Genomic DNA, 24,237 nt, shown 5'->3' with positions numbered 1-24,237 from the left:
GTAGCTCACCCAATATCATTAGATCGACGTTTGTAGAGCAATTGGGTCTACAAGACCAAATAGTGTCTGCAGTCCGGTTTTAAACGGATTCAACATGGCCTGTGAAACTACTAAGGGGTATATAACCCTGCCGGTGGAAACCATCGGGACCATTCAGGAAATAATGTTCTATGTGATTGAAGGGGATATGAGAGATAATGCTCTATTCGGAAGGCCATGGACTTACAACATGAGAGCAATACCCTCGACGCTACACCAAGAACTAAAGTTCCCCACACCGGGAGGGATCAGGATGGTTTACGGAGAGCAGCAGGCCGCAAAAGAAATGTTCGCGGTCGATGAGGTGATCCCGATGCCTGCACTCTTGACTTCAAAGAACCCGGAGCCGGTTAGGAAAGAAGAAACTAAATAGCAATCACCGGCAACTGCCTCGATCGAATAGGAGAAGCAAGAGGAAGGCGAGGACGATGATTACGGAGTTCCTAGGCCGTTCATTACCCCTGACGATTCCGATGCCACCAAATCGACGGCCGAGGAGCTGGAGCAAGTCATATTGGTCGAATACTTGTCCGATCGAAAGGTATACCTGGGCACGGAGCCCGAGCTCAGGAAAAAACTCATTAAATTCGTTATAGCTAACATTGATTGTTTCGCTTGGTCCAATCTAGCTATGACAGGGATCCCGCCAGAAGCTTGGATCCAAAGTTCCACCCGGTTAAACAGAAGAGGAGGACTCAGTTCGAAGTCAAGCATGTATTCAACAAATATGAGGTATCCAAACTCCTTATAATAGGTTCTATTCGGGAAGTTAAGTACCCGGAATGGTCGGCTAACGTAGTAGTGCCTAAAAAGGGAAGTAATTAAGAATGTGCGTAGGTTACAAATACTTGAACAAGGCGTTCCCCAAGGACTCTTTTCCTTTGCCTAACATCGATCGCATGATCGACGCAACTGCCGGGAACAAGATTCATGATTACGAACGAGAAACATGCTTAGATTGATTTCTCGACACCTATTCTGGATACAACCAAATCCAGATGGACCCGGGTGATCAAGAAAAAACTTCCTTTATCACTAAATTCGGCACCTATTGTTATAATGTAATGTTGTTCGGACTAAAAAATACAGGTGCCACTTATCAACGCCTAGTAAACCGGATGTTCGAAGAACAAATAAGAAAATCAATGGAGGTTTACATTCACAACATGTTAGTTAAGTCCCTGCGAGCAAAGGACCATATCTAGTCATGGGGATTACCGGTAATGGTTCATACAAACTCGAAGTAGGAAATGGTGAACAACTACCAAACAATTAGAACGTGACGCACTTAAGGCGGTGCTACTGCTAAGATACGATCTCATTCACTTTTTTATAATACCACGAATCGGATTAATATTTGCAGGCAACAACCAAAGGAGAATGAACTATTAGGTCTGAAAGTACGCGTTGCACTCTTTTTCCCTTGAATCGATTTTGTCCCAAATGGATTTTCCGGCAAGGTTTTTCACGAGGAAACAGTAAATCGTTCTAGCTTAGGATCGAACACCGATTTTAATTCGGAGTCAATGGTCTCGTCAATAGAATTTGATCCCTCTCAAGATCGACCTCGAATAGTGAGGGCCATCACCCTTGGGTCAAGCTTCTTAGCAAGGAAAGAAGGAAACTTTGTGCTTATACAGTCTAGGCTCGGTTGGTTAGGATTTATTGTAAGGGCCAAACGGTCTACTGAATCGTGCCCTCATAGGCCACCCTAGCCATAATACAAGCTTTTACACACTTTCAATCTTGTACGTTACACACAGATATGAAAGGAAGTTTCTACCTTGCTATTACATACTTTTGCTTCTTATGCGTCGAGCCCAAGGGTTATTCATACCCGGGGACTATCAAGCCCAAGGTCCAACCTTATCCGAGCCCAAAGGTCTACCCCATTCGGGGACTGACAATTGCAAAAAGTTTGGGCGGCTCGGGTCGTCAAAACACGGAGGCACAAAACCTATTAGGAAGTCCCTAAACCTAAAGGCTCCGGCCACCCTAAAAAATGGTTCGGAGACATCCGAAGCCCGTATTCAAAATGTAAGGCCTTCAAAATACATGTTAAAGGGTAACCTTTGGCAAAGGGATTGTCTAAAAACACTTAAACATCTTGGGAAAGCATTCGTTACTCCGAGTTTTTAAAAGTTTCGAGCAAAATTTGCATTGAGGTCAGGTTCTGTTCGGACCTCCAAAAAATAAATGACTTATTACTATGTTTGATTATGTGCTAAGTCATTAGAAATATTTTCAATTAGATAAAGATGTTAACATAGTAGAGACATTAAATTGCCAAAAGAGGGAAATTTTATTCCGGAATATCTTTATAAAGGCCCAACAAAAACGGCCTCGAACTGAACAAAAAATATGTACAGAATACAAAAACAAAAAAAAAACCTACGGCATTCACGTCTGGTCTTCACTGAAGCTCGATTCGTCACCAGAGCCATCGGGGTCTTCGGATTCATCAGAGCCCTCGGGACCCTCCGCACTTCCGAGCTCAAATAGATTTATCGCCTCGACCTCAAGTCTTTTGCCTCCTCGATCTTGGAGGATAGGTTGAAGCCTCGAGCATGGATCTCTTCGAGGACTTCCCTTCGAGACACCCGTTTCACATACTCGGCATTGGTCTTCAAGAGGGCATCGACTGCTTTAACGTCGGCCTTGTATTGAGCCACTATCTCGCTAGCATCGGCCGAGGTTATTTCCAACTTGGACTTTGTTATTTCGAGATCTTTACCAAGGGCATCCCAATAAGAGATGGGCGAGCCCAGTTGTGCTCGAAGATCCTCATTTTGTTGAGCCTGTGTATCAGCTTTCTCTTTCGCTACCCAAAGCTAAACATTTACCGAAGACTGCTTGGCCTTGAGTGGTCTCCTTCTCTGAGGACAACAGGTCCATCCTGCTTTTCCGCTCGTGGGCCATTACTTGGATATCGTCCACCCCTTTTCGAAGTTGGTCGATCTATTCAATCTTCTGTTGGACCTGCGAGGTATTGTTGTTAGCCACTGTGACCGGATCCTCATTTCTAACTTCAAGAACTCTTACCTTTTCAACCAAGTCGGCGTCCTCCCGCCTTAAGACCGATGCTTCTTTCTAAGCTCCATCCAGCTTGGCCTAGAGGTTCTTAACAACCCCTTCTTGTTGCTCGCTAATAATCTTGTACACGTCCCTTTTTCTGGGCAAGCTCCTTGATCTCAAGCTCGAGTTGATTGACCTCAACCCGTTACCGAATGAAGCTCTCATGATGGAGTAATGAGGCCTGCAAAAATATGAAAAAACTGAGAAACATCAAAACCTAAATAAAGATCGATGGAAAGTAATGATGCCTTACCCGGTTCAACGCCTACTGGGCCTCATCGAAAGGGCACGGTACATTCACCTAATTCATTTTCGCCTGGTCGTCCTCGGCCACCAGGCATCAGAGGTAGCTAGCTATCCCTACAGGAGCAGACAAAACCGGGGCATCCCCCGGGATTGTCAAAATAAGCGTTCTCTAGCGACCGGGGTCCATACTCGGAGCGGGGAGTTGGTTGATTAATTTTAGATTCGAGCTCGGCCCACCAGCTGCCGATGATGTGTCCTTCTTCGGAACTTCTAGGTCGCCCAGCCCGGAGAAGTCTTCCAAAGTAGACTAGTCCACACCATCAAAAAAGGAGTGAAGGAGGTCTGCACCATGGACCCCCTCATTTGGACTTCTCCATTCTCGCTTGGGCCTCCTCGAGCATGGACTCACTGTAAGAGGGTGTTCCCGAAATCTCTATTATGTCGGGGGCTTCCATCGGAGCGGATCCAGTATCCTAGGGAGTCCCACCCAGGGTCTCCACATCGATCTCTTGAGTCTGAAGAGGGTCGACCTCACAAGTCTCCCCCTCGGATTCCTCTTGATCCCTAGGAAAAGTCGTCCTATGGGTAACAAAAATAAGCTCATCCTCTGGCTCGTCCCTAAGTCGGAGGAGAGAGTCGGAACCCGGCATCTGGGAGCTAGAGTTCCTCCTGGGCTTGCGGGCCACCCTCTTCTTTGGTTTCTTCACCTCGGAGCCCGGGGAGCTCGAAGGTTTTCTCTTCCTTTTCTTCTTTTCCTCCGTGGAAACCCCGACCTTCCCCGCAACAGAGGGATCAGCGGACGGGGACATGTCCTCGTCCCTTTTCGAAGGCTTGAGTTCGGTGGTCTTAGGCGAACCTCCAATAACAAAGTGGAAGAGAAGTTAGTATGATGGGAGATAGAAACATGGTATTAACTATTCAGAAAGAGGCCTTACCATGAGAACGGGCCCCCTATCGGCCCTTCGAGAGTCCACACCATGTATACTCGGAGTACGGCATCTGAGTACAGATGCCCTTGATCCATTCCTTTAGTCGGGGCACCGTATTCAGTACCCGGGCAACAACTGCACGACCACAAGTATGAATAAGAAGGAAGAAACTCAAGAAAAAAAGAATTTCGACGCTTAAAGGGAGATTGCACTTACAAGACACATTACACTTCTCAAGGAATATCATGTATTTGAGGGGAATCAAATCCTCGATCTTCACCCAGACGAAGCGTCCCTGCCAGCCCCGATCTCAGTCTTGGCCTTCGTCAATACTCCAAAAGGGGGCCTTGCTGGACCGACGAGTAAGCTTGATCAGTCCCCCTCAAAAAATTCAAGGACTGTATAATCGAAGTAGATTTTTGATCGTGAACTGACGTGACTCGGTCTTCTACACGAAATAGCGGATTAGGATCACAATCCCTTCATAACAACGGATGGATTTGCCTGAGGCACACCTCGTACCTCTTTCAAAAGTCCAAAACAACCAGGTCCACCAGGCCAAGCGTGAAGGGGTAAGTGTAAACACTTATGTACCCCTCCATGTGGGTAGTAAAGGCGTCCTCGGGCCTGGGGACTACTACATCCTTCCCTTCCCAATTGCAATCCATTCGAACTATGGGAAGAACGTCTTCAGTCACAGAGCATATGCACCTTGACGCTCCTTCACCCCGGTCTTGTTTGCGTGAGGGTTTCTCGACCTTAAAGTCGTTTGCAATTGAGAAGCCTCTGGGGATAAATAGTGTTTTCCCAATTGCCATAAATGGTTCGCAATTTGCGAATGAACAATGTTTTTTGCAATTGCCATAAAATGTTCGCAATTATTAATGAACAGTGTCGCATAAGAAACCAGGAAAATCGAAACTTCTCCGAAATTGTCCGAAACCACCCCGAAACTCATCCGGAACCTCCCGAACACAAACCATATATGAATTTCAATCATAAAATACGCTACGGACCTGCTCTCGCACTCAAAACACTGAAAAGAGGTCGTCTTAACCCGATATTGACCATGGTCAAACTCCCAAATTTTTTAACTTTACTATTCTCTCAACCAAAGATCCAAAAATACACCCAAGACCCTCGGGACTCCAAACCAAAAGTGCACGCCAGTCTAAAAACATCATACGAACTTGCTCGCGTGATCAAATTGTCAAAATAACACCTAAAACTACGAATTGAACACCAAATCAACTGGAATTTTCAAGAAAGCTTTGAAATCTCTATTTTTACCACTGGACGTCCGAGTCACGTCAAACCTCTCCATTCCCCACCAAATTTCACAGACAAGACAAAAATATTATATTGGACTAGTACCGGGCTCCGGAATCAAAATACGGACCCGATACCAACGAGATCAAACATCAATAATTTCTTAAAAACAAATAACTTTTCAGAAATTCAAGTTTCATCAAAAATTCATAACTCGGGCTAGGGACCTCCGAATCCGATTCTAGGCATACGTCCAGGTCCTATATTTCGATACGGACCCACCGGGGCAGTCAAAACACGAGTCCGCCGTTTACCAAAAATATTGACCGAAGTCAACTTAAATAAAGTTTTTAAGAAAAATTCCTTATTTTTATCAACTTTCAACATAAAAGCTTTCCGGAAACACGTCTGGACTATGCACGCAAATCGATGAGGGATAAAATGAGGTTTTTAAGGCCTCGGAACACAGAATTCGATTTTAGTTCATAAGATGACCTATCGGGTCATCACAACAAAGGACGTGGTTGCAAAGTACCAGATACAATTACAAACAAGAAGGAGGTAACTTTCAACCCATCACCTTAATTCTCGACCTCCACCCCTTCCTATCGCTAGTCATGCCCTCGATTAGGTGAAGCACTGACATGTCCTGCCTAATCACCTCTTCCCAGTACTTCTTAGGCATATCCCTGTCCTTTCTCAAGCCCGCCGTGGTCAACCTCTCACACCTCCTGGCCAGAGCATCTATATCTCTCATATTCACATGCCTAAACCATCGCATCCTCGATTCCCATAACTTGGCTTCCAAGGATGCCACTCCCACCTTGTCCCTAATAACTTCATTCCTGATCTTGTCTTTCCTGGTATGACCACACATCTATCTCAACATTCTCATTTCTGCTACACTTATCTTTTGGACATGGGACTTCTTAACGGGCCAACACTCAGCTCCATACAACATAGCTGGTCTAACCACCACCCTGTAGAATTTGCCCTTAAGTCTAGGTGGTACATTTTTATCACATAAAACCCTCGAAGCTAGCCTCCATCTTCGGGGGTTTTATGTGGTAGTAAGAATTTTGTTACTACCACATAAAGTTGTATCTCATATCTTGTTCGGGATAACATAGTTTCTTTCTTCTATCTGTAACAACCCCAACCTTTGATCTTAGTACTTGCATTAAAGAATACTAAATATATCACGTTGTAATATGTCTTGTTAGAGCATCTTATTTTAACAAAATTCTTACTATCATGTTACACTACAACAAAAAAAGCTTTTAGCGGCAATTATTTAGTAGCAATAAGTTAATTGTCGCTAATTTATTCCGTATAGGCCAATGTTAGCGGCAATTGAATATTTGCCGAGAATAAACACTTTTTACTGACAATTAGAAGAAAATGCCACTGAAGCTTGCGTCTTTTATTAACTCTAACAAGTCCAAGAGCGGGACTTTTTTTGGCACTCCCGCCAAATTATTTTTTATTTTTGCATTTCTTTTTTCATTGAGAACCTAAAGGAATGAAAAATGAAAATCAATTAAATCCCTAACGCCCAAAATTCATCTCTATTTTATGGATCAATTACTCTGGTACTTCATCGACTTCATATTCTTTCTGTATTGACTGCAACTCGACAACGATCCGTTATTTCTACAATAAATTAATGAAGAAAACCAATGACGTTGAGGCGTTGTTGCAGCTGCATAGATGTTGTACTTCTTCTTCTTCTTCTTCATCGCCACTCGTTAATGGAATTGGAATCACTGGGCATGCCTTTTCTTTTAAAACTGAAGAAGCCAAAAGTTATGCCTCAAGGTCCCTTCTAATCTCTTTGTTTTATGTACTTAGATAAATTGAAAATGCCTATTAGAGATTTTTTTCAAATAATTTTTTGCATCAGGTGCTTTGTGAATTATTATTAATTTTTGGGAGAATTTAATTTAATGGTCACGTTCTTTGGTTGTTGAATTCGTTCTCTACGGAGAATAAAATTTACTCTCGGAATATTGTAGATGTGAAAAGAAAAGACAAATCTTGAGAACTGTAACTAAAAGTAGTAAGAAAGAAAGCTTTTAAATGTTAGTGGATTCAAACAACTTTGGATAAGTAGTTGATTCAAATAGTTCGAAAGGTTTGATTGTTGCTAACTACATATGCGGATAAAAGAAAGGAGAAAATACAAATAAATTATTTTATTCTGATAAGTACCAAACAAATCGAATATACAGACCATAAAGCCAGTATTGAAACCTTAAGTAATACTTACTCTAGCCATATGAATCGGGCTACATGTTTCAATTTGCTCTTTTGTTAAATTATCTATTCAAATTACTCTCTTCAAAGAAGGGTTATTGGATTGTTTTATATGAATTCTTCATATTAGGGGATAAAACAGATGAAAACTAAAAAGGCGTCATGTTTTTGCCTACAGCTTATCAAGAGGTTTTTGGGTACATGTATTAGCATTATATTTAATTATTTATTACCCTCTATAATATATGAATATTCTAGAAGTCATGTATGCCCAAAGTTACTTTGTTCTAATTGGATTTCTAGTATAATGTAGCTCTTAGGAGAGTTAAGGACCAAAGATAGTGAGAATTTTACTGTAATAAACACTCATATACCATTATGTTTCTCTTCTTGCACAAATAGATCAGAAACTATTACAAGATACTAGAGAAGCTATTTGTAGTGCAGTGCAAAAGCTAAATACTACTTTTAATTGTACTAGGTTTTCATGGAACTTAGAAACTTAAAAGATTTATTTTCTATCCATGATGCCACTGCTGCCGCTGGTGGATAAGTTTCTGCTACTGAGCGTTACTTAGTTCATCTTGAATGAGATTAGTTTTATTGTAAATTGGTCTTCTTCTTCTCTTCAAGATTCTTATGTCTACATCATTAAGATGATGTTCAATAGAGAAAAATTAGTTTGTAACATATAACTTGATATTAGCATAGAGTTTGGTGGAGATTTTCTTAAGGCCAATTTGGAGTTAGGATTGTACATTATAATATGCTTAGGATACTTATTTGTTCTACTTGTTTCTTAATGTACTGACTAGATTCTCGAGGCAAATAACGTCCATGAACGAGCTACATAAACATCATGAATGCCATTTCAAAGTAAGATTCCTATTCTTTTTTCATATTTTCAATGTGTGTTTCTTATTCCTGTTCTGCAACTTGCTATCTCTGCAATATCCTTGGTAGTTATGAAATTCTTGTTTTTAGTCATGTTGATAGTCCGTTAGAATAGCTATTAAATCCTTATTTTCAATCTTGTTTCTAGCATGTTGGTGAATGTTTTTAAAATTTTAATATGATTGGAGAGCTGATGTAATATGTTGGTGAATGTTTCCCTCTTCCGCTCTTTATCTACTTTCATTTACACTTCAATAGTGCCTTATTTTTTATTCTATTATTCATCTTCATCATTATTGAGTTCGATCAGTAGTGCAGAATTGAGTTTGTCCGACATTCCCCTAGAGATGTGAATTTTTTTTGGGTAATTAATTTCAAATAACTATTTCTCCCATGATCATATATTCGTACATGTGTATTCTTCAGAGTCATTCCTTATTGGATATTGTCACTTTATCTTCCGGATTCTTGGATTCATTTACTCAGATTCATTTGTGTATGAACGAAATATATAAGAATGTATTTTCTAATTCTAGTTATAAAGATTACGAGGATGGTCCTATACCCAAGGTGAGAAACATCAAAAGTGCTAAAGTTGCTATTACTTATCGTAGTTCGACTCTGCAAATATAAAGTACCAAAGCGGGAAGCAGAAAGGCAGTGAAGATACTTTAGATAGACGACTCTGTGAGAAACTCAAAGTTGGAGGCACAGACAGCTTTGAACCTCATTCAAGTGGTAAAAAGAAAACATATTGGGAAGCTGCCATTAAGGTATTTGAGGGCTTTAATCTACTTCCAACTTTTTATGTATTCGGTTAGTGTTTATGGTTCCAATGACATCTTACTTTGCCTTGAAATTAAAAGTAATTTTTATTGAAAATGTAGGTAATTTTTATATCATCCTTGAAAAAGTTTTATACAATGGGTATCATCTTCTAACTCCCTTGGGAACTTCTAAGTAGAACTTGTTTGAAGTACTCTTTAATTGCCCTAATAAAAAAGAAAGCAAAACGTGTTTGTATCCTAATTTATCTAATAGTGTAATATCTTCTGAAAGATAATATTTCGGAAGGTCAAACAAGAAAAAGTTGGGCAGAAATTATTAGTATTTGTTTACCAATATGCACAAAATATTTATACACCAAACAAACATAAAACATTTCATTCTATTGACCGAACATAAGTAAATTAATAAAGTATGAAGGACCAAGTAATGACATCTATCTTATTGGTTGGACAACTAAAACACATAAATTTAATATTCTATTAGCTTGGTCCAGATTCAGTTTGAATTGTAATCATTTCACATAGTTGCAATGGAATGGAAGCACAAACATGTTGTCTTGTTAGTCTAAAGTACAAAAGTAAGCAGTTCTATGAAAAATTAACTTGAAAGAAGCAGTTGCCATATAGTATAGATTGTTGAGATCTTTAAAGATCGACCTTCTGCTGTTAACTAGAATTTCTTTTGAGGTTCTTTATTTTCCCTTCCTTTGTGTTGGCTTAAAAGTTTACATTAAAAACATATAAGTGAATGAGGAACATAATGCTTTGACAATTGACATTCACCAGACTCATCAGTGCATGCTTTGTTGCCAAATTCTAGAAGTTTCTCTGGTAGTGCTTAAGGCTATTGTATGATTATCGATTTTGAAGTAGTTGTGCATTTATCACACCAGTCATATCTTACCACTACAACAAAGGCCATTTTTCTATCACACAAACTTGTAGTTTTCTGTGTCATTTTGTGTTTGTATAGCATGGAATTTCATAGTTTTTATAATGAGGCGTGGCCTATGATATTGTCATTGGATTTTAGTGCAAAGCTCTTAGGGTATAGATGCATTACAAATATACAAGAGACAGAGATATCTTGCAATTCAGTCGTAAGCTTTCTTATTTACTGTTGCAGTAACACAATATTTCTTTAATCTCTGGAAAATGCTGGTCTTAAAATGTAAATTTTTACCCAATGTTTTGGGAGGACTAGCAGAGGTGTTTGGGCTATATTGAGTAGTTTGATTATCAGCAAGCTCTGTCTTCCATGTATTTAAGATGTATGTCAATAGAGTCTTAGTTTTGGAGCATGTCTTGATAAAAGTTGTGATTGATAAATTCAGCTGATGTGGCTCTTAATAGAAGAGATGAAGATGCCTCGTAGATTACTACTCCCTCCATTCGAATTTATGTGAACCTGTTTGATTGGGCACGAAGTTTAAGAAAAAGTGAAGACTTTTGGAATTTGTGGTCCTAAACAAGTCAAAAAGGAGCCCAGAGTATTTGTGTGGTTATTAAAGCTTCCATTAAGGGTAGAATTGTAAGTTTAAGCTAAATTATTACTAAATTTAGAAAGGGGTCATTCTTTTTGGAACGGACCAAAAAGGAAATAGGTTCACATAAACTGGAACAGAGAAAGTATTTTTTTTAGAAGAATTCTGTGTTTCGGCTACTCTCGGTCTACTGATGAATTTGGTTACATTATTTGCACCTTCTTACTTAGAAGATTTTAAGTAATAAACAACACTCATTTGTTCAGGCCCTGGCAAATCTCTCGCAAGAGACACTGGAGAGGGTTGCTAACTCCTAAGAGCAATGTCTGGAGTTTTGGGATTGTTCTTCTAGAACTGCTCACCGGCCGGAAGAATCTCGATGGTCGGTATTCAAAATAAGAGAGGAATTTAGTCAAGTGGAGTAGGCCTTTCCTCGCTGATGATTGTAGATTATCGGTAATCATGGATCCTCAGGTAAAAGGTGGGTTCCCCCCTAAAGAAGCCAGGACAATGACTGATATTGTTCAAAGATGTCTGCAAAAGGATCCGTCTGAAAGGCCCACCATGAGAACCATCGTCGACCAACTCAAGTCTGTACAAGTCATAAAGTGCCCTTCACGGTTTCCTCTGCAAGAACCAGCGGCAGTTGGTGGTAAACACTGTCACACCTCCTTTTTTCGCTGCTACACCCTGTAAAGGGAGTATAAGGAGTTTTTCCAATTAAAGGACAATCGAAACGAGATTCATTTATTAAGAGATTAGAGTCGCCACTTGGGAGATTTATGGTGTCCCAAGTCACCGGTTTGAATCCCGAGTCGAGGAAAGGGTTTGACTCTATATTACAATCGCGAACCAGAAATCTGAGTAAGGAATTTTGTTAACCCGGGAGAAGGGGTTAGGCACTCCCGAGTTCCGTGGTTCTAGCACGGTCGCTCAAATGCTATATTTGGCTAAAATCTGATTTTTATACATGTTAGAACCTATAGTGCAATTTTAGAATTATTTACTGCTCTTAGTCAATTTTTAAGAAAGTGAACGTCGTTTCAAAACGTGTTTTCGGATCACGTCACATGAAATGCACCCGGATCCTCTACACATTTTTATCCAACGTTTTGGGATTTCGATTTGGGTTGCATGAAATGCACACCCGTATTTAGGAAAGTAATTATTAAAAAAAAAGCGCGCCTAAAGCGATTAACGTGTCATTATCTTTGCGGGAGGCCGTGAAAATTCGCTAAACGGCACGTCCCGAATTCTACGTATTTCAATATAAGCATTTAATGAGGGCCCCGCAATTTATATGTTTTGTGCGGCGAGGCTCGTCTCATTTTTATTTAAAGGCCATCCTAAAAGAAACTATGATTTTCTATTAAAGTGTTGTCTCTAAAAGGGCCCTAATTAATTAGCATCATTAATTACCATTATTAGAGGACCTTTCGCGGAATTCGAGCTTCAAACTCAGGTCCATACTTGAACAAGAGGAAAGCCTCCTAATTCAAATATGCTACCTAGCTCGGAAGGCCCAAACCCCGTATTATAAGAATTAATCTCACAAACATAACACAAATTCAAACTTTCAGCATTTTTGGGCTTCAAGATTAACCCAGGAAGAAGGAAAATACTGCTGTTTCTACTAGAATTTCCCCAGCTTTGGGCTTCTGAATTTGACATTGGCCCAGTTCCATAAACCAAATGTGAATAGACATGCTGCAGAATGATTGCATAAAAATAGATTGGGCTCCAGATGAAGCCAGTCCCAGGGGTATGCTCATGAAAGGGCAGAGATTATAACTGGGCCCTCGTTAGGCCTGGTTCTTACGATCCGAATGGCTTTCACCCAAGACACCGTAGTATGGGCATAATTGATATTAACACATAAGCACGAGGTCTAATTAACAGATTTGAATTATGAGTTAAATCCTTTGACACAAATTAACTAAACCAGAGACAAATTCATTTCAGCATGCATATTGACCCAAATTCGTCGTGACTAAACAACGATCACAGTGTACTAATTATTTGATAAAGAGCTGCCCCCAAAAAAAAACGCTTGAACATGCCGAATAATAGTAATTCACTCATCCCTGAACAACCTAAATTATCAACACCTTATACAACCTTTGAATCCTAATAGTAAATTTATCGGTAACAATGAAAACCCACCTAACTCACAATTTTGAGATTTGTTGAACCATAAATTCATTACTTGAATCACAGTTCTTCAATTACACACATATCTCGCAGGTACTTTGATTTGGGATATAGGGATGGGTGAATCAAGTAAATATAAACTCAGAACACTGAACCTCTTTTGACACATCAATTACAAGAAACTTAACTCACATTAGAGCTGAAATGACAAAGCAGAGTCCAAACATCTAGTGAGTCTAACAATCCAGCATTAAATACAACATGAAAATTTGCTACTTAAACAGAATTACACTAAGCTACATCATAACCCACCAAAGCTGTTCACCTATCATTCAAACTATAATAAACAACCAACAACAAAACACCTACAAAACCTGCTCATACACCTTCCAAACTCGCTATTTAGCATCGAAACCAAGCGATTAACTCCAGATACAAGCCCAGTTTCACAGTACACCAGTAACAACTCATTTGACACTTACTATTACAGATTTACTACATGGAATTAAATAGTAAGGAAAACAAAGCAAACACATCTTGTATTCCATAAAATTTCTACTTGAATTACATAATCAGCATTCACATTGTTGCTCGTAGATAGAAAAATACCTGGGAAGCAAGAAACAACAGCAAATAAGAAATCAGCAGTGAGCAACAGCAGTTAGCTCGAGTTTGACCAAATGAATAATGAACAGCACAAGATAGACCAATGGAACAGTAGAAAATCTTCAGAAAACTGACTTCAAAACCAACTTAAACCATTTCTTCTCTACTCAGGTGTACAAATTCAGTAGTTTTTCCAGAGATTCTAAACAAATGAGCCAAACCAACAACAAGACCCCAAGAATACCAAGTTCAGTCCATTTTTCCCTAGGTGAACCAAAATGTGTTTCAGTAATTGAAACCCTTAGAAACCAAAAACAAATGGAACAGTATTTTCTAAAAGTTCTCAGCCGTCTGTATTTTTCTCTATTTTCAGCTCTTCTATCCTTGCCTTCAAAGGCAAGAATGATATGCTTTTATAGGCCAAGCCATAGGGCAACCCTCAGATTTTATTTTGCCCCTTAGGNTTTGTACCTGGAAGAAGAAAGAAACAAAGAAGAAGTGAGACAGTAGGTTTAGCAACAGCAGTAGCAGGGACAATATTTCAGCAGCAAAATAGCCCAGGAATAACGGAGGAAGATCAACTTAAAACCCAAACTTGAACCAGCAATATATCAGTAAAACCAGCTATCAAAATCGAAACAAAGCTGACCCAAATACTTGAATATCAAACCAAGTTCAACTCATTTTCAACTTCTGACTATTCAGAGATCGTTTTAACAAAGAACACCTCAAGGATCTCAGAAAATTTTAATGGAACAGTATTTTTTAGAAAACTCAGCCGCCTCGAACTTTTTAGAATTTTCAGTACTTCTATCCTTGCCTTCAAAGGCAAGAATGATATGCTTTTATAGGCCAAGCCATAGGGCAATCCTCAGATTTTATTTTGCCCCTTAGGTCCCTGATTTTATGACTTGTTGGCCAAGTTATACTACCCAAAAGCCTGAAAATGAAATTAGACCCCATACTAGAAGCTTCTAGGGGCTTCCCAATCTGTTACTGCAATATTCCCTAACTAAACTACCCAACCTACCCCTGAACTCCCCTGATATTTACCCCTGAAACCTATGGGTATGGGTCGTGGGTCAATGACCCAATTTTCTGAATAAACGAGTCAAATTTCAAACCCAAATCTACCCCACAAGAATCAGAAACCCAAGCAGCCCCAAAACGTGATAAGAAACATCCCAGGCCACAAAGAAGCAAACCCAAATTATTTCAGTCATTTTAGCAACACATAGAAACGAGCCAAAAATGGAATCAAAATACTGATGAAACAAAAAAATCCAAACACATTAAAATACTGAAGATTATTAATATGACTCAAATTTTAAACCTACAACACATATTGACTAGCATTTTAGAAAAAGAAATGAAAAGAAACAGACCCAATGTAATTGAGATGCATTCTGAAACATGACGAGGGAGGAGATGAATATGAACAAAAGAGAATGAAGAGAAGAGAAAAAGAAACAATGAGGAATAGAGAAAATACCTAATAAAATTAATCATGGGACGATGACCTGCCTGGACTTCTTTTGACTCCGATTTGAGGCGAAAATGAGTGTTAGTCGTTTTGCTCTCGTGAGAACAAATGTCCAACACTTATTTTAACCCCAAAATCGATTTTGAAGCTTCACAGAGGAGCAGGATCTAAATTTGAAATGAAAGGGCGAAAGGTACAGGGGGTATAGTGAGGTAGAGGGGAGGTTGTCTGACTGAGTTTTGAGTGGTATTTGAAGGGACGCCGCCACCAGACGACGGTGGAGACTCATGGCGGCGGCTAGGGTTTCACAGATTCGAGAGGTTCGGGGAAGTTTTGAGGTAAATCAATGGTAGATTGGGGTTGAGGAGGTCGAGGCGAGCCTATGGTGTTAATTTGGGGGGCTTTGGGCGATCGCCGCCGGCAGAGGCGATTTCCGGCCGGCGGTGCATGGTGGAGGACGGCGAGGTTGAGCTGGTCTCTAATGGACCGGTGAGAGACGGGACCTGGGGGGGTCTGAGGGGGGTAGGGTTGATTTGGACACTTATATATTAATTAACCTAAGCTTCCCAGTCGTCCGATCATCAAACCTCGACGGCTGGGATTGATCCTGCTCAAAATGACGTCGTTTTGATTCATGGGGGGGCTGGACCGGGTATGGGGAATGGGTTCGGGCTGGTTTGACCGAATTTGGGAGGGGAGAGACTGGGCCTGGGGTAGAGGAATTGAACTGGCCCAAATGATTTTGCTCTTCTTTCTTTCTTTCATTTTTTTTCTCCTTTTCTTTTCTTCTTTTTTTTTTTTTCAAAACTTAATTAACAATCAAAATTAATTCCTAGAACTTAAAAAAAAAACTAGTTAAACCTAAAATGATAATTAATAAAAGACAAATTAACAGAAAAGATACTTAAAATCAAAGCTAAAATTAAAAGTGCAAATTAAACTATTCTTTTTTTTTTTTTTTGATTTTTCCCATTGTATAAGACAATTAATTTTTTAATAATCCTAAAATGTAAAATTAAACCCTAAATGCAAATGCCAAGTATTTTTGTATTTGTTTTTTTTTTCATTAATTAAAATATGCACAGACAAATGCAAGCAATTAACACAAAAATGCCACAAAATTGCAAATAATGAAAAAAATTATTTTGTTTTGAATTTATGGGAGTAATTCATATAGGGCAAAAATCACGTGCTCACAAACACATGTAAATAAATACTAATTTCATGCTTTGATTTGTTTTTTGTAAAGATAATGCAAGGCATATATCTCATGAGACTAGTGGCGAGGTATATATGATATGGGAAGCCAAACAACTATTCTTCGGATAGTAAGCCAGAGATTAAGTACTTGTTCAGATATCTGGCATGTGAAAGATTTCATCATGATCAAGATTTGGAGAAACTTTAATGGCGCCATTTATTGTATAGTATTGTAGTAATTTGATATTGATAGTTATTAGAGGGCAAATCACACTATTTATCAGATTCAAATAGTTTACCTTTTTGGTTATGTTGTTGACACTTTGAAATTATGGATTAGTAGATTTTGTTGTGAATTTGATGAAGTGTATTAACATTTTGAGAATGAATCTTATTATAATTGAACTTGAATATGCATAATGTGCATTATAGGTTATTGAAGGAACCTTTCTTAATGCTTCATTGCAATAAGAAAGTTTGTTAAGCACTCCTCTTCTGTTGGCAATCAGATGAATATTTACTGGTTATAACAAAAGCCTTTATATATATATAACCAATTCATTAATAGTTTTAGCGCCCATTATGTCTGCCGCTAAAACGGCTCTTTTTACTGACAATTGAATGGGTCTTTACCGGCAATAACAAAAGCCATAAAATATATGATGTTGGATTTCGTGGGAGCGTTTTAGTGTTTATTTTAACTGCCGGTAAATAATTGCCGCTAAAACTCAGGTACGTTTAGCGGCAATAAAAAGGATCTTTACCAGCATTTCAAGAAATGGCTGCTAAACCCTTTAGCGACACTGGCTACACTGGCCAAAGATTATTTGCTGGTAAATCTTTTAGCGGCAATTTTTATTGCCGCTAAAGAGTATATAAATTGCCGCTAAAAATCTTTTTTGTAGTAGTGTTATTTTTCATGGCCTGCTTCTTAATTGATATTTAATGATTATATGTAATTTTTTTTCTGGAAGGACTAAATTTTAAGGTAATTTGCATATAATTCAAATAGCTCAAATCATAATTTGATATTTGTGTTCGCGCATCGCGCGAATACTAATAAGTATACTTTTATTGACTGAAGTGAGGTATAAATAATCAAAATCTACATTAGTAGTAAGAAAATCTATAATCAGGTTACAAATTAGGCATATAATTGATTTTCAATAAAAAAAATTCCTTAATATAAAAAGGGGTCATTGCATCATAACCATTGTTAAGTTTGTGACGAAACTAAGTAAAATAATTTAAATGGCTTCTTCTTTCCTTACTTCATTTCTTGTTTCTTTTCTTCTATCCATCCTCCTCTTCACATCTACAAATGTGAAGGGAGATTTAGTCACTGATGTTTGTGTCAATGCACTCGATCCTTCTCTGTGCGAAAAACTTATAAGATCAGATCCTCGCTCTAATAAAACCACAAATCTTGAAACTCTTGGCGCGATCACTTTCAACCTGACCATTCCTCTCGTGAAATCAACAATAAGTATGGTGTTTTCACTCCGTGATAACGCGGCGGACCCCACCCTAAAGGGACTATACCAGCAGTGCGCGGCGCATTATACGGATGCTGATATGCGTATTATTTTTGGAAAAGGTGCTTTTTTCCACAAAGATACTGTAGATGTATTTGAATTTTTGTCACAATCAATATATAACTTACAGGCATGTGATAATAGTTTTTCGAAACAAAAATTAGATGAAGATGAGAAGCTAAAACAAGATAGTTTATCTTTACAAAATTTGTGTACTGCAATTAAATCTATGGCTAGTCATTTGTAGAGAATAAGCTAAGGTATCAAATTGTTATAATTTTGTGAGAAATATATAAAATAAATTAGTGGCTCCTTATTGTGTTATTATTTGTTGTTGCTTGTAACCTTCTCAAGTGATCTTAAAAGTCAATTTTGATTAAAAAAAGCTATAGTCCCTCCGTTTTAATTTACAGGCATGTGATAATTGTTCCTATTTAGTTTATTTCAAGCAGAATGATGCCTTGTATCGTCCTGATCTTCTCGCTACTATGAGCTTATATCAAAACTTAGGCATTTATTAATTTTGATTCGGTTCGATTCATTCTGTTTTTAAAGTTTTTTTTTTTTTTTTTTTTGAAACTTTCTAGCATTTGTTAATGTTTTCGGATTGAAGACTGAAAAATCCAGTCCATCAAATAACCTTGTCTTTGGGCTACATATGGTGACACCCAATTGCATATTTATTCGGCCCATCTTGACACTTAAATTTGATGTTAGCAATAAGGTAAGATATTCTGATCTATTTTTCTGTCTCTGTCACGATCCGGAATTTCCACCTTTGTGACCGTGACAGCGCCTAACATTTTACTCGCTAGACAGGCCAACGTTAGAATAATTTATCCATTTTCAACAGTTCAAATTAAATGATAAGAAAGAAGCTGAAATAACTGTAATAATCTGAAGTAAAGTGCGGAAGCCATAACAACTGAAATATCTGATACAACCCTGGACCCGGTGTCACAAGTGCACTAGCTACTAGAGTAGTACAAATAAAGGTCCGAATAAAACATAAAGCTGTCTGAGAAAAAATACACCCTTATTTCACATGTTGCGGCGTGCAACCCGATCCCACCATATCAGTACAAATTCACTGTTATTCCACCATATCAATTCACCTGTTGCGGTGTGACGACCCAACCCGTCGTCTCATGTATTACAGTCCCGTTTCCCCCATTTACTGCTCTTTCATGTTTTATTATCAGCAACGGGTGAGTTAGAGTTGAATTGAATTGGTTTGGATAGGAAATGAGACACTTAGTCTCTTTAAGGAAGGTTTAGTTTAGAAAAGTCAACCGAACGTTGACTTATTAGTTAGAAGGCTCGGATGTGAATTCCGGTGATTCGGTTAGCTTCGGGAGATGATTTATGACTTAGGAGTGCGATCGGAAATGATTTCGGAAGGTCCGGAGCAGAATTAGGCTTGAATTGGCAAAGTTGGCATTTTGGCGAATTCCGGTGGATAGGTGAGATTTTGATCCGAGGATCGGAATGGAATTCCGAGAGTTGCAGTAGCTCCGTTAGGTGATTTTGGATATGTGCGCAAAGTTTCAGGTCATTCGGAGGTGTTTAGGTTGGGTTTTTGATCGAATGTGCAATTCGGAGGTTTTTAAGAAACATAGGCTTTGATTTGATGAAATTTGAGGATTTTGATGTTAACGATAGTGTTTCGAGGGTTCTAGCAAGTTTGAATAAGGTATTAGGATGTGTTGGTGTTTTTGGTTGAGGTCCCGGGGGCCTCGGGGTGAATTCGGGTGGTTAAACGAGCGTTTTGAGGTGTGTTGCAGGTTCAGTTTTTCTGTCATCTGGTATTTCCGCTTCTGCGGAAATGGACCGCAGAAGCGGTTCCGCAGAAGCGGGTACAGGAGCGCAGAAGCGGTTCCGCAGAAGCGGGTACAGGAGTGCAGAAGCGGTTCGTAGCCTGGTGGAGTGTTTCCGCAAAAGCAGAACATTTTCCGCAAATGCGAGTCCGCAGAAGCGGACTATAAACCGCAGAAGCGGTCTTGAGTGGTTCGCAGAAGCGGATGAGGAGACGTAAAAGCGGACGTTGGCTTTTTAAGTGAAGACCGCATAAGTGGATTTTTGGCCGCAGAAGCGGTCCCGCATAAGCGGAAGCGGGACCGCATAAGCGAAAATCGCTGTTGGCAGAAGGGTTTAAAATATTAAATTTCATCCGCGAACAAGAGGTAGTTTCCACCATTTTTAAGCGACTTGGAGAGCTTTGGGCGAGGATTTTCGAGGGTTTTGACTGAGAATCAATTGGAGGTAAGTCTCTTGGCCTAATTATTCGAGTTTATGGTAGAAACTACATGTAAATTGTGGAAAATTCATCAAAAACGGGTCAAGTTAGGGCTTGGAAAGCTGTGATGTAAAAATGGACTTTGAAAGGGCATTTGAACTCCGATTTTGGTAAAATTGGTATGTGTAGACTCGTGGCGAGACGAGGAATCCAGTGATGTAAATTTCGTAATTTTTCGAGAAGTAGGCCCGGGGCTCGGGTTTTGCCAACTTCGTGAATTTTGGTATTTTTCGAGTCTTTTCGATTGGGTTATGTTTCTTTAGCCTATTGTAATGTATTCGTTGTGGTTTTAATCAGATTCGGCGTGCGAAGAGATTGATTCGTAAGGCAAAGGCATAGCGAGCTAGACTTGTGGCCGGCTTGAGGTGAGTAATAGATGTAGATGATGACCTGAGGGTTTGAAACCCCGGTATATCGCATTGTGACGCTATATTGAGGCGAGACACGTACTCTATGACGAGTGCGGGGTCGATTGTGACTGGGGATTGTGACCTAGTCCGTTCCGATTGATGTTCGTACTGTGTTCTTGACTAGAAATTGTTTGGTAATCATCCTACTTGGATTTTATGAATATGTTTGGGGCTTTGTGCCTATCATTTGCATCCTTCAGGGATCCTTATCACTGCTTCCATGATGCTTAGCATATTTCATGATATCAGTCCTGAGTTAGACACTGCCTCGAAATGTTTAGTAAATAAATAAAGGTTTAAACACTTAGCTCTATAACTCCTAATAATAGAAACTAAAAATGAACAGTTTGACTGTGCCCGAGTGGCTTGCATGCATATATATATATATATATCTGGACTGAGTGTGGATCGGGCTGCACGTCGCAGCGAATGCTACGATGATATTGCGCTTGGGTTGTAGGAGCCCCTCCGGAGTCTGAACCCCCACAGTGAGCGCGGGTACCCAAATGGATCGGGCTGCGCGCCGTAGCGGTCATGTGCATTGCATTGCATTCATGCATTATTACCTATTTGTCTTACTTGTCTTGGTATTGTTGTTGTTCCACCGTTTAATATGCTGAATCGCTGATTATAGCTTTATATTGTAATATTTCGGTATTTCTTACTTTCAGCCATTATATATGTTTATTACTCACTGAGTTGGAAGTACTCACTTTACTCCCTGCACCATGTGTGCAGATTCAGGTGCTCCGGAGACTTAGTGGAGCTGTTTGCCGTTTTCGTGAAGTTTATTTTCAGGAGTTGTCGAGGTAGCTGCCTGACGTCCGCGGGACCCGACTCCTCCCCTTTATTTCATTTGTCTTTCCATATCCTAGACTTCTTTATTACTTTGGATATATTACTCGGTTACATCTAGAGGCTCTAGACCCGTGACTCCAGATCTATTGGGGAATGTTTGGATATTCGTTATTATATTCCGTACTATTTTATTTAGATTCGGAGTGGAACTTTGACATTTGCTATTTTAATCGTATTATTTGTTAACGGATTGCGTATTTGGGTTGAGAGTATTTAATTTGGTCGGGCTTGCCTAGCATTAGTGTTGGGCGCCATCACGACCGGGATTGGGGTCGTGACATGCGGTGTGCAACCCGATCCTACCATATCAGTATCAAATATTCAATGAGTGCAATCAAATCAATAACTTGAATCACAAGAACCTCTACGATTAATGAATATGAAGCTGAATCAAAAAGGAACCTCGTATCAACTTGGGAATTCACATGTTTAATATTACATGGCAAGACAAGTCCAGTAAATGACAATAAGAATGTGCAAGTAAGTCAATTAAGGCAAATACCAACGAGTCATGAAATCATTGAAAGGTCTAACATTTTTAACACGAGAAGCAATGACTAACAAGTAGAAAATAAAGCATGGAAGGCATTTATAGCACACAACAATTATGGCATGAAAGGAGATAATTAAGAGAAAGCGAAAAATCAGGGAAGCAAGTAGTTCGGCAGCGTATAAACACTCGTCACCTCGCATATACACCACAACACATGAAAATCACATAGCACATAGTCCGAGGGTTCCTAGTTCCCTCAAATCAAGTTAAACTCAACAATTACCTCACTTTGCAGTCAACTCAAAGCTCTACCCGGGCAATTCCCCTAGAATTCGCCTCCAAATCACTCGTATCTAACAACAATTGACTCAAATATTTCTAAAGGAATCAGTTACAATGCATGAATTTAGGATTTCCACCCTTTTCCCCAAAAATTCAAAAATCAACCCCGGGCCCGATTGGTTAAAACCCGAGGTTTAGACCAAAACCCATTTACCCATTCACCCCCGAGCCGGATCATGTAATTAGTTTCAAAATTCAACCTCAAATTGAGGTCTAAATCCCTAATTTGCAAAATTCCTAAATTCTTCCTAAATCCCTAGTTTTCTACCATGGAAGAACAAAGATTAGGGCTAGAAATTAATAGGTGATGTTAGAAATGGATGAAAATGAGTTAATGTGTACAAACCTATGAATTGGTGTTAAGTTTTCTCTTCAAAATCGGCTCTAGGCCGAGCTCTAATAGAAGGTTTATGAAAAATAGGAGAAATCCAGTTTTTGAAACATATAAATCGCTGGGCGTCAGGCCTTTTTCGCGTTCGCGAAGGGCCTACACGATCGCGGAGCATCAGCTCAATTAGCCTATGCGTTCGCGAAGGCTTACATCCACCTGCCTATGCGTTCGCGAGCCTTGTGCCGCGTTCGCGAAGACAAACTGTCAGTTCCGATACCCCACCTCACAAAGCTACACTTTCGCGTGGGTGTGGACGCGTTCGCGAATGGTAGTCCCCCCACTGCTCCGTGTTAGCGTCCTATGCCTCGCGTTCACGTAGGGTTATTCCCTCCCCAACCCAGATCACTCTTCTCGATCGCAAGAGTACCTTCGTGATCACGAAGAAAAAAACACCAGAAACCAGCAGAAGTTTAAAACCAGCAAATTTCCAAGTTTAAACCATCCCTAGCCTATTCGAAACTCACCCGAGCCCTCGGGGCTCCAGACCAACTATGCACACAACTCCAAAAACATGATACAAACTCGCTCGCGTGATCAAAATACTAAAATAACACCTAGAACTACGAATTGGACACCAAATCAAATGAAATTGTCAATGAAACTTTAGAATTTCTATTTTAATAATCGGACATCCGAAGCACGTCAAACTAACTCCGTTTTTCACCAAATTTGGCAGACAAGTCATAGATATAGAAATAGACCTATACCGAGTGACAGAACTAAAGTACAGACCCGGTATCAACGAAGTCAAACATTGGTCAAATCTTTAAATTCATTAAACCTTTAAACTTCAAATTTTTGATGAAAAGCGATAACTCAGGATATGGACCTCCGAATTCGATTTTTGGCATACGCCCAGGTCCTAAATCACGATACGGACCCACCGGGACTGTCAAAATATAGATCCGGGTCCGTTTGCTCAAAACGTTGACCGAAGTCAACTCAAATGAATTGTTAAGGAAAAATTTCTCATTTTATCGATTTTTAACATAAAAGCCTTCAGAAAAAATACCTGGACTGTGCACGTACATGGAGGAAGGCTTAAAGAAGCTTTTGGAATCTTCGAAATACAAAATTAAGGTGTAAAACTCTAGATGACCTATCGGGTCATCACATTCTCCACCTCTAAAATAACTGTTCATTCTCGAATGGACATAGAAAAGTATCTAGACTGGTGAAAAGGTGTAGATATCTATTCCACATGTCCGACTCGGACTCCCAAGTGGCTGCCTTGACCGGCTGACCTCTCCACTGCACTCGAACTGAAAGATAACTCTTAGACCACAACTGTCGGACCTGTCGGGCTAGAATAGCCACCGGCTCCTCCTCATAAGTCAAATCCTTGTCCAACTGGATTGAGCTGAAATCTAACACATAGGATGGATCACCGTGATACTTCCGGAGCATGGACACATGGAACACTGGATCGACTGCTGATAAACTAGGTTGCAATGCGAGCTTGTAGGCGAAGCAATGTACCTAGGTATCAACT

At 39.6% G+C, this 24,237-nt stretch overlaps 1 protein-coding gene across 1 annotated transcript; it reads left to right on the top strand.

Annotated features, from left to right (window-relative positions):
* Positions 1–7,045: 7,045 nt before the first annotated feature.
* On the top strand, positions 7,046–16,833 carry LOC109215644. The gene is made up of 4 exons (XM_019379746.1): positions 7,046–7,376; positions 8,630–8,690; positions 9,323–9,481; positions 16,470–16,833. The coding sequence occupies exons 1-4, from the start codon at positions 7,225–7,227 to the stop codon at positions 16,515–16,517; spliced, it is 420 nt and encodes a 139-aa protein (XP_019235291.1). The 5' UTR covers positions 7,046–7,224; the 3' UTR covers positions 16,518–16,833.
* The last annotated feature ends 7,404 nt before the right edge of the window (positions 16,834–24,237 follow it).

This window comes from Nicotiana attenuata, unplaced genomic scaffold (genome assembly GCF_001879085.1).
Source record: "Nicotiana attenuata strain UT unplaced genomic scaffold, NIATTr2, whole genome shotgun sequence".
Classification (NCBI taxonomy): Eukaryota; Viridiplantae; Streptophyta; class Magnoliopsida; order Solanales; family Solanaceae; genus Nicotiana; species Nicotiana attenuata.
The sequence above is the reverse complement of the archived record's forward strand: the minus strand, read 5'-3'. Positions and strand labels throughout refer to the sequence as shown.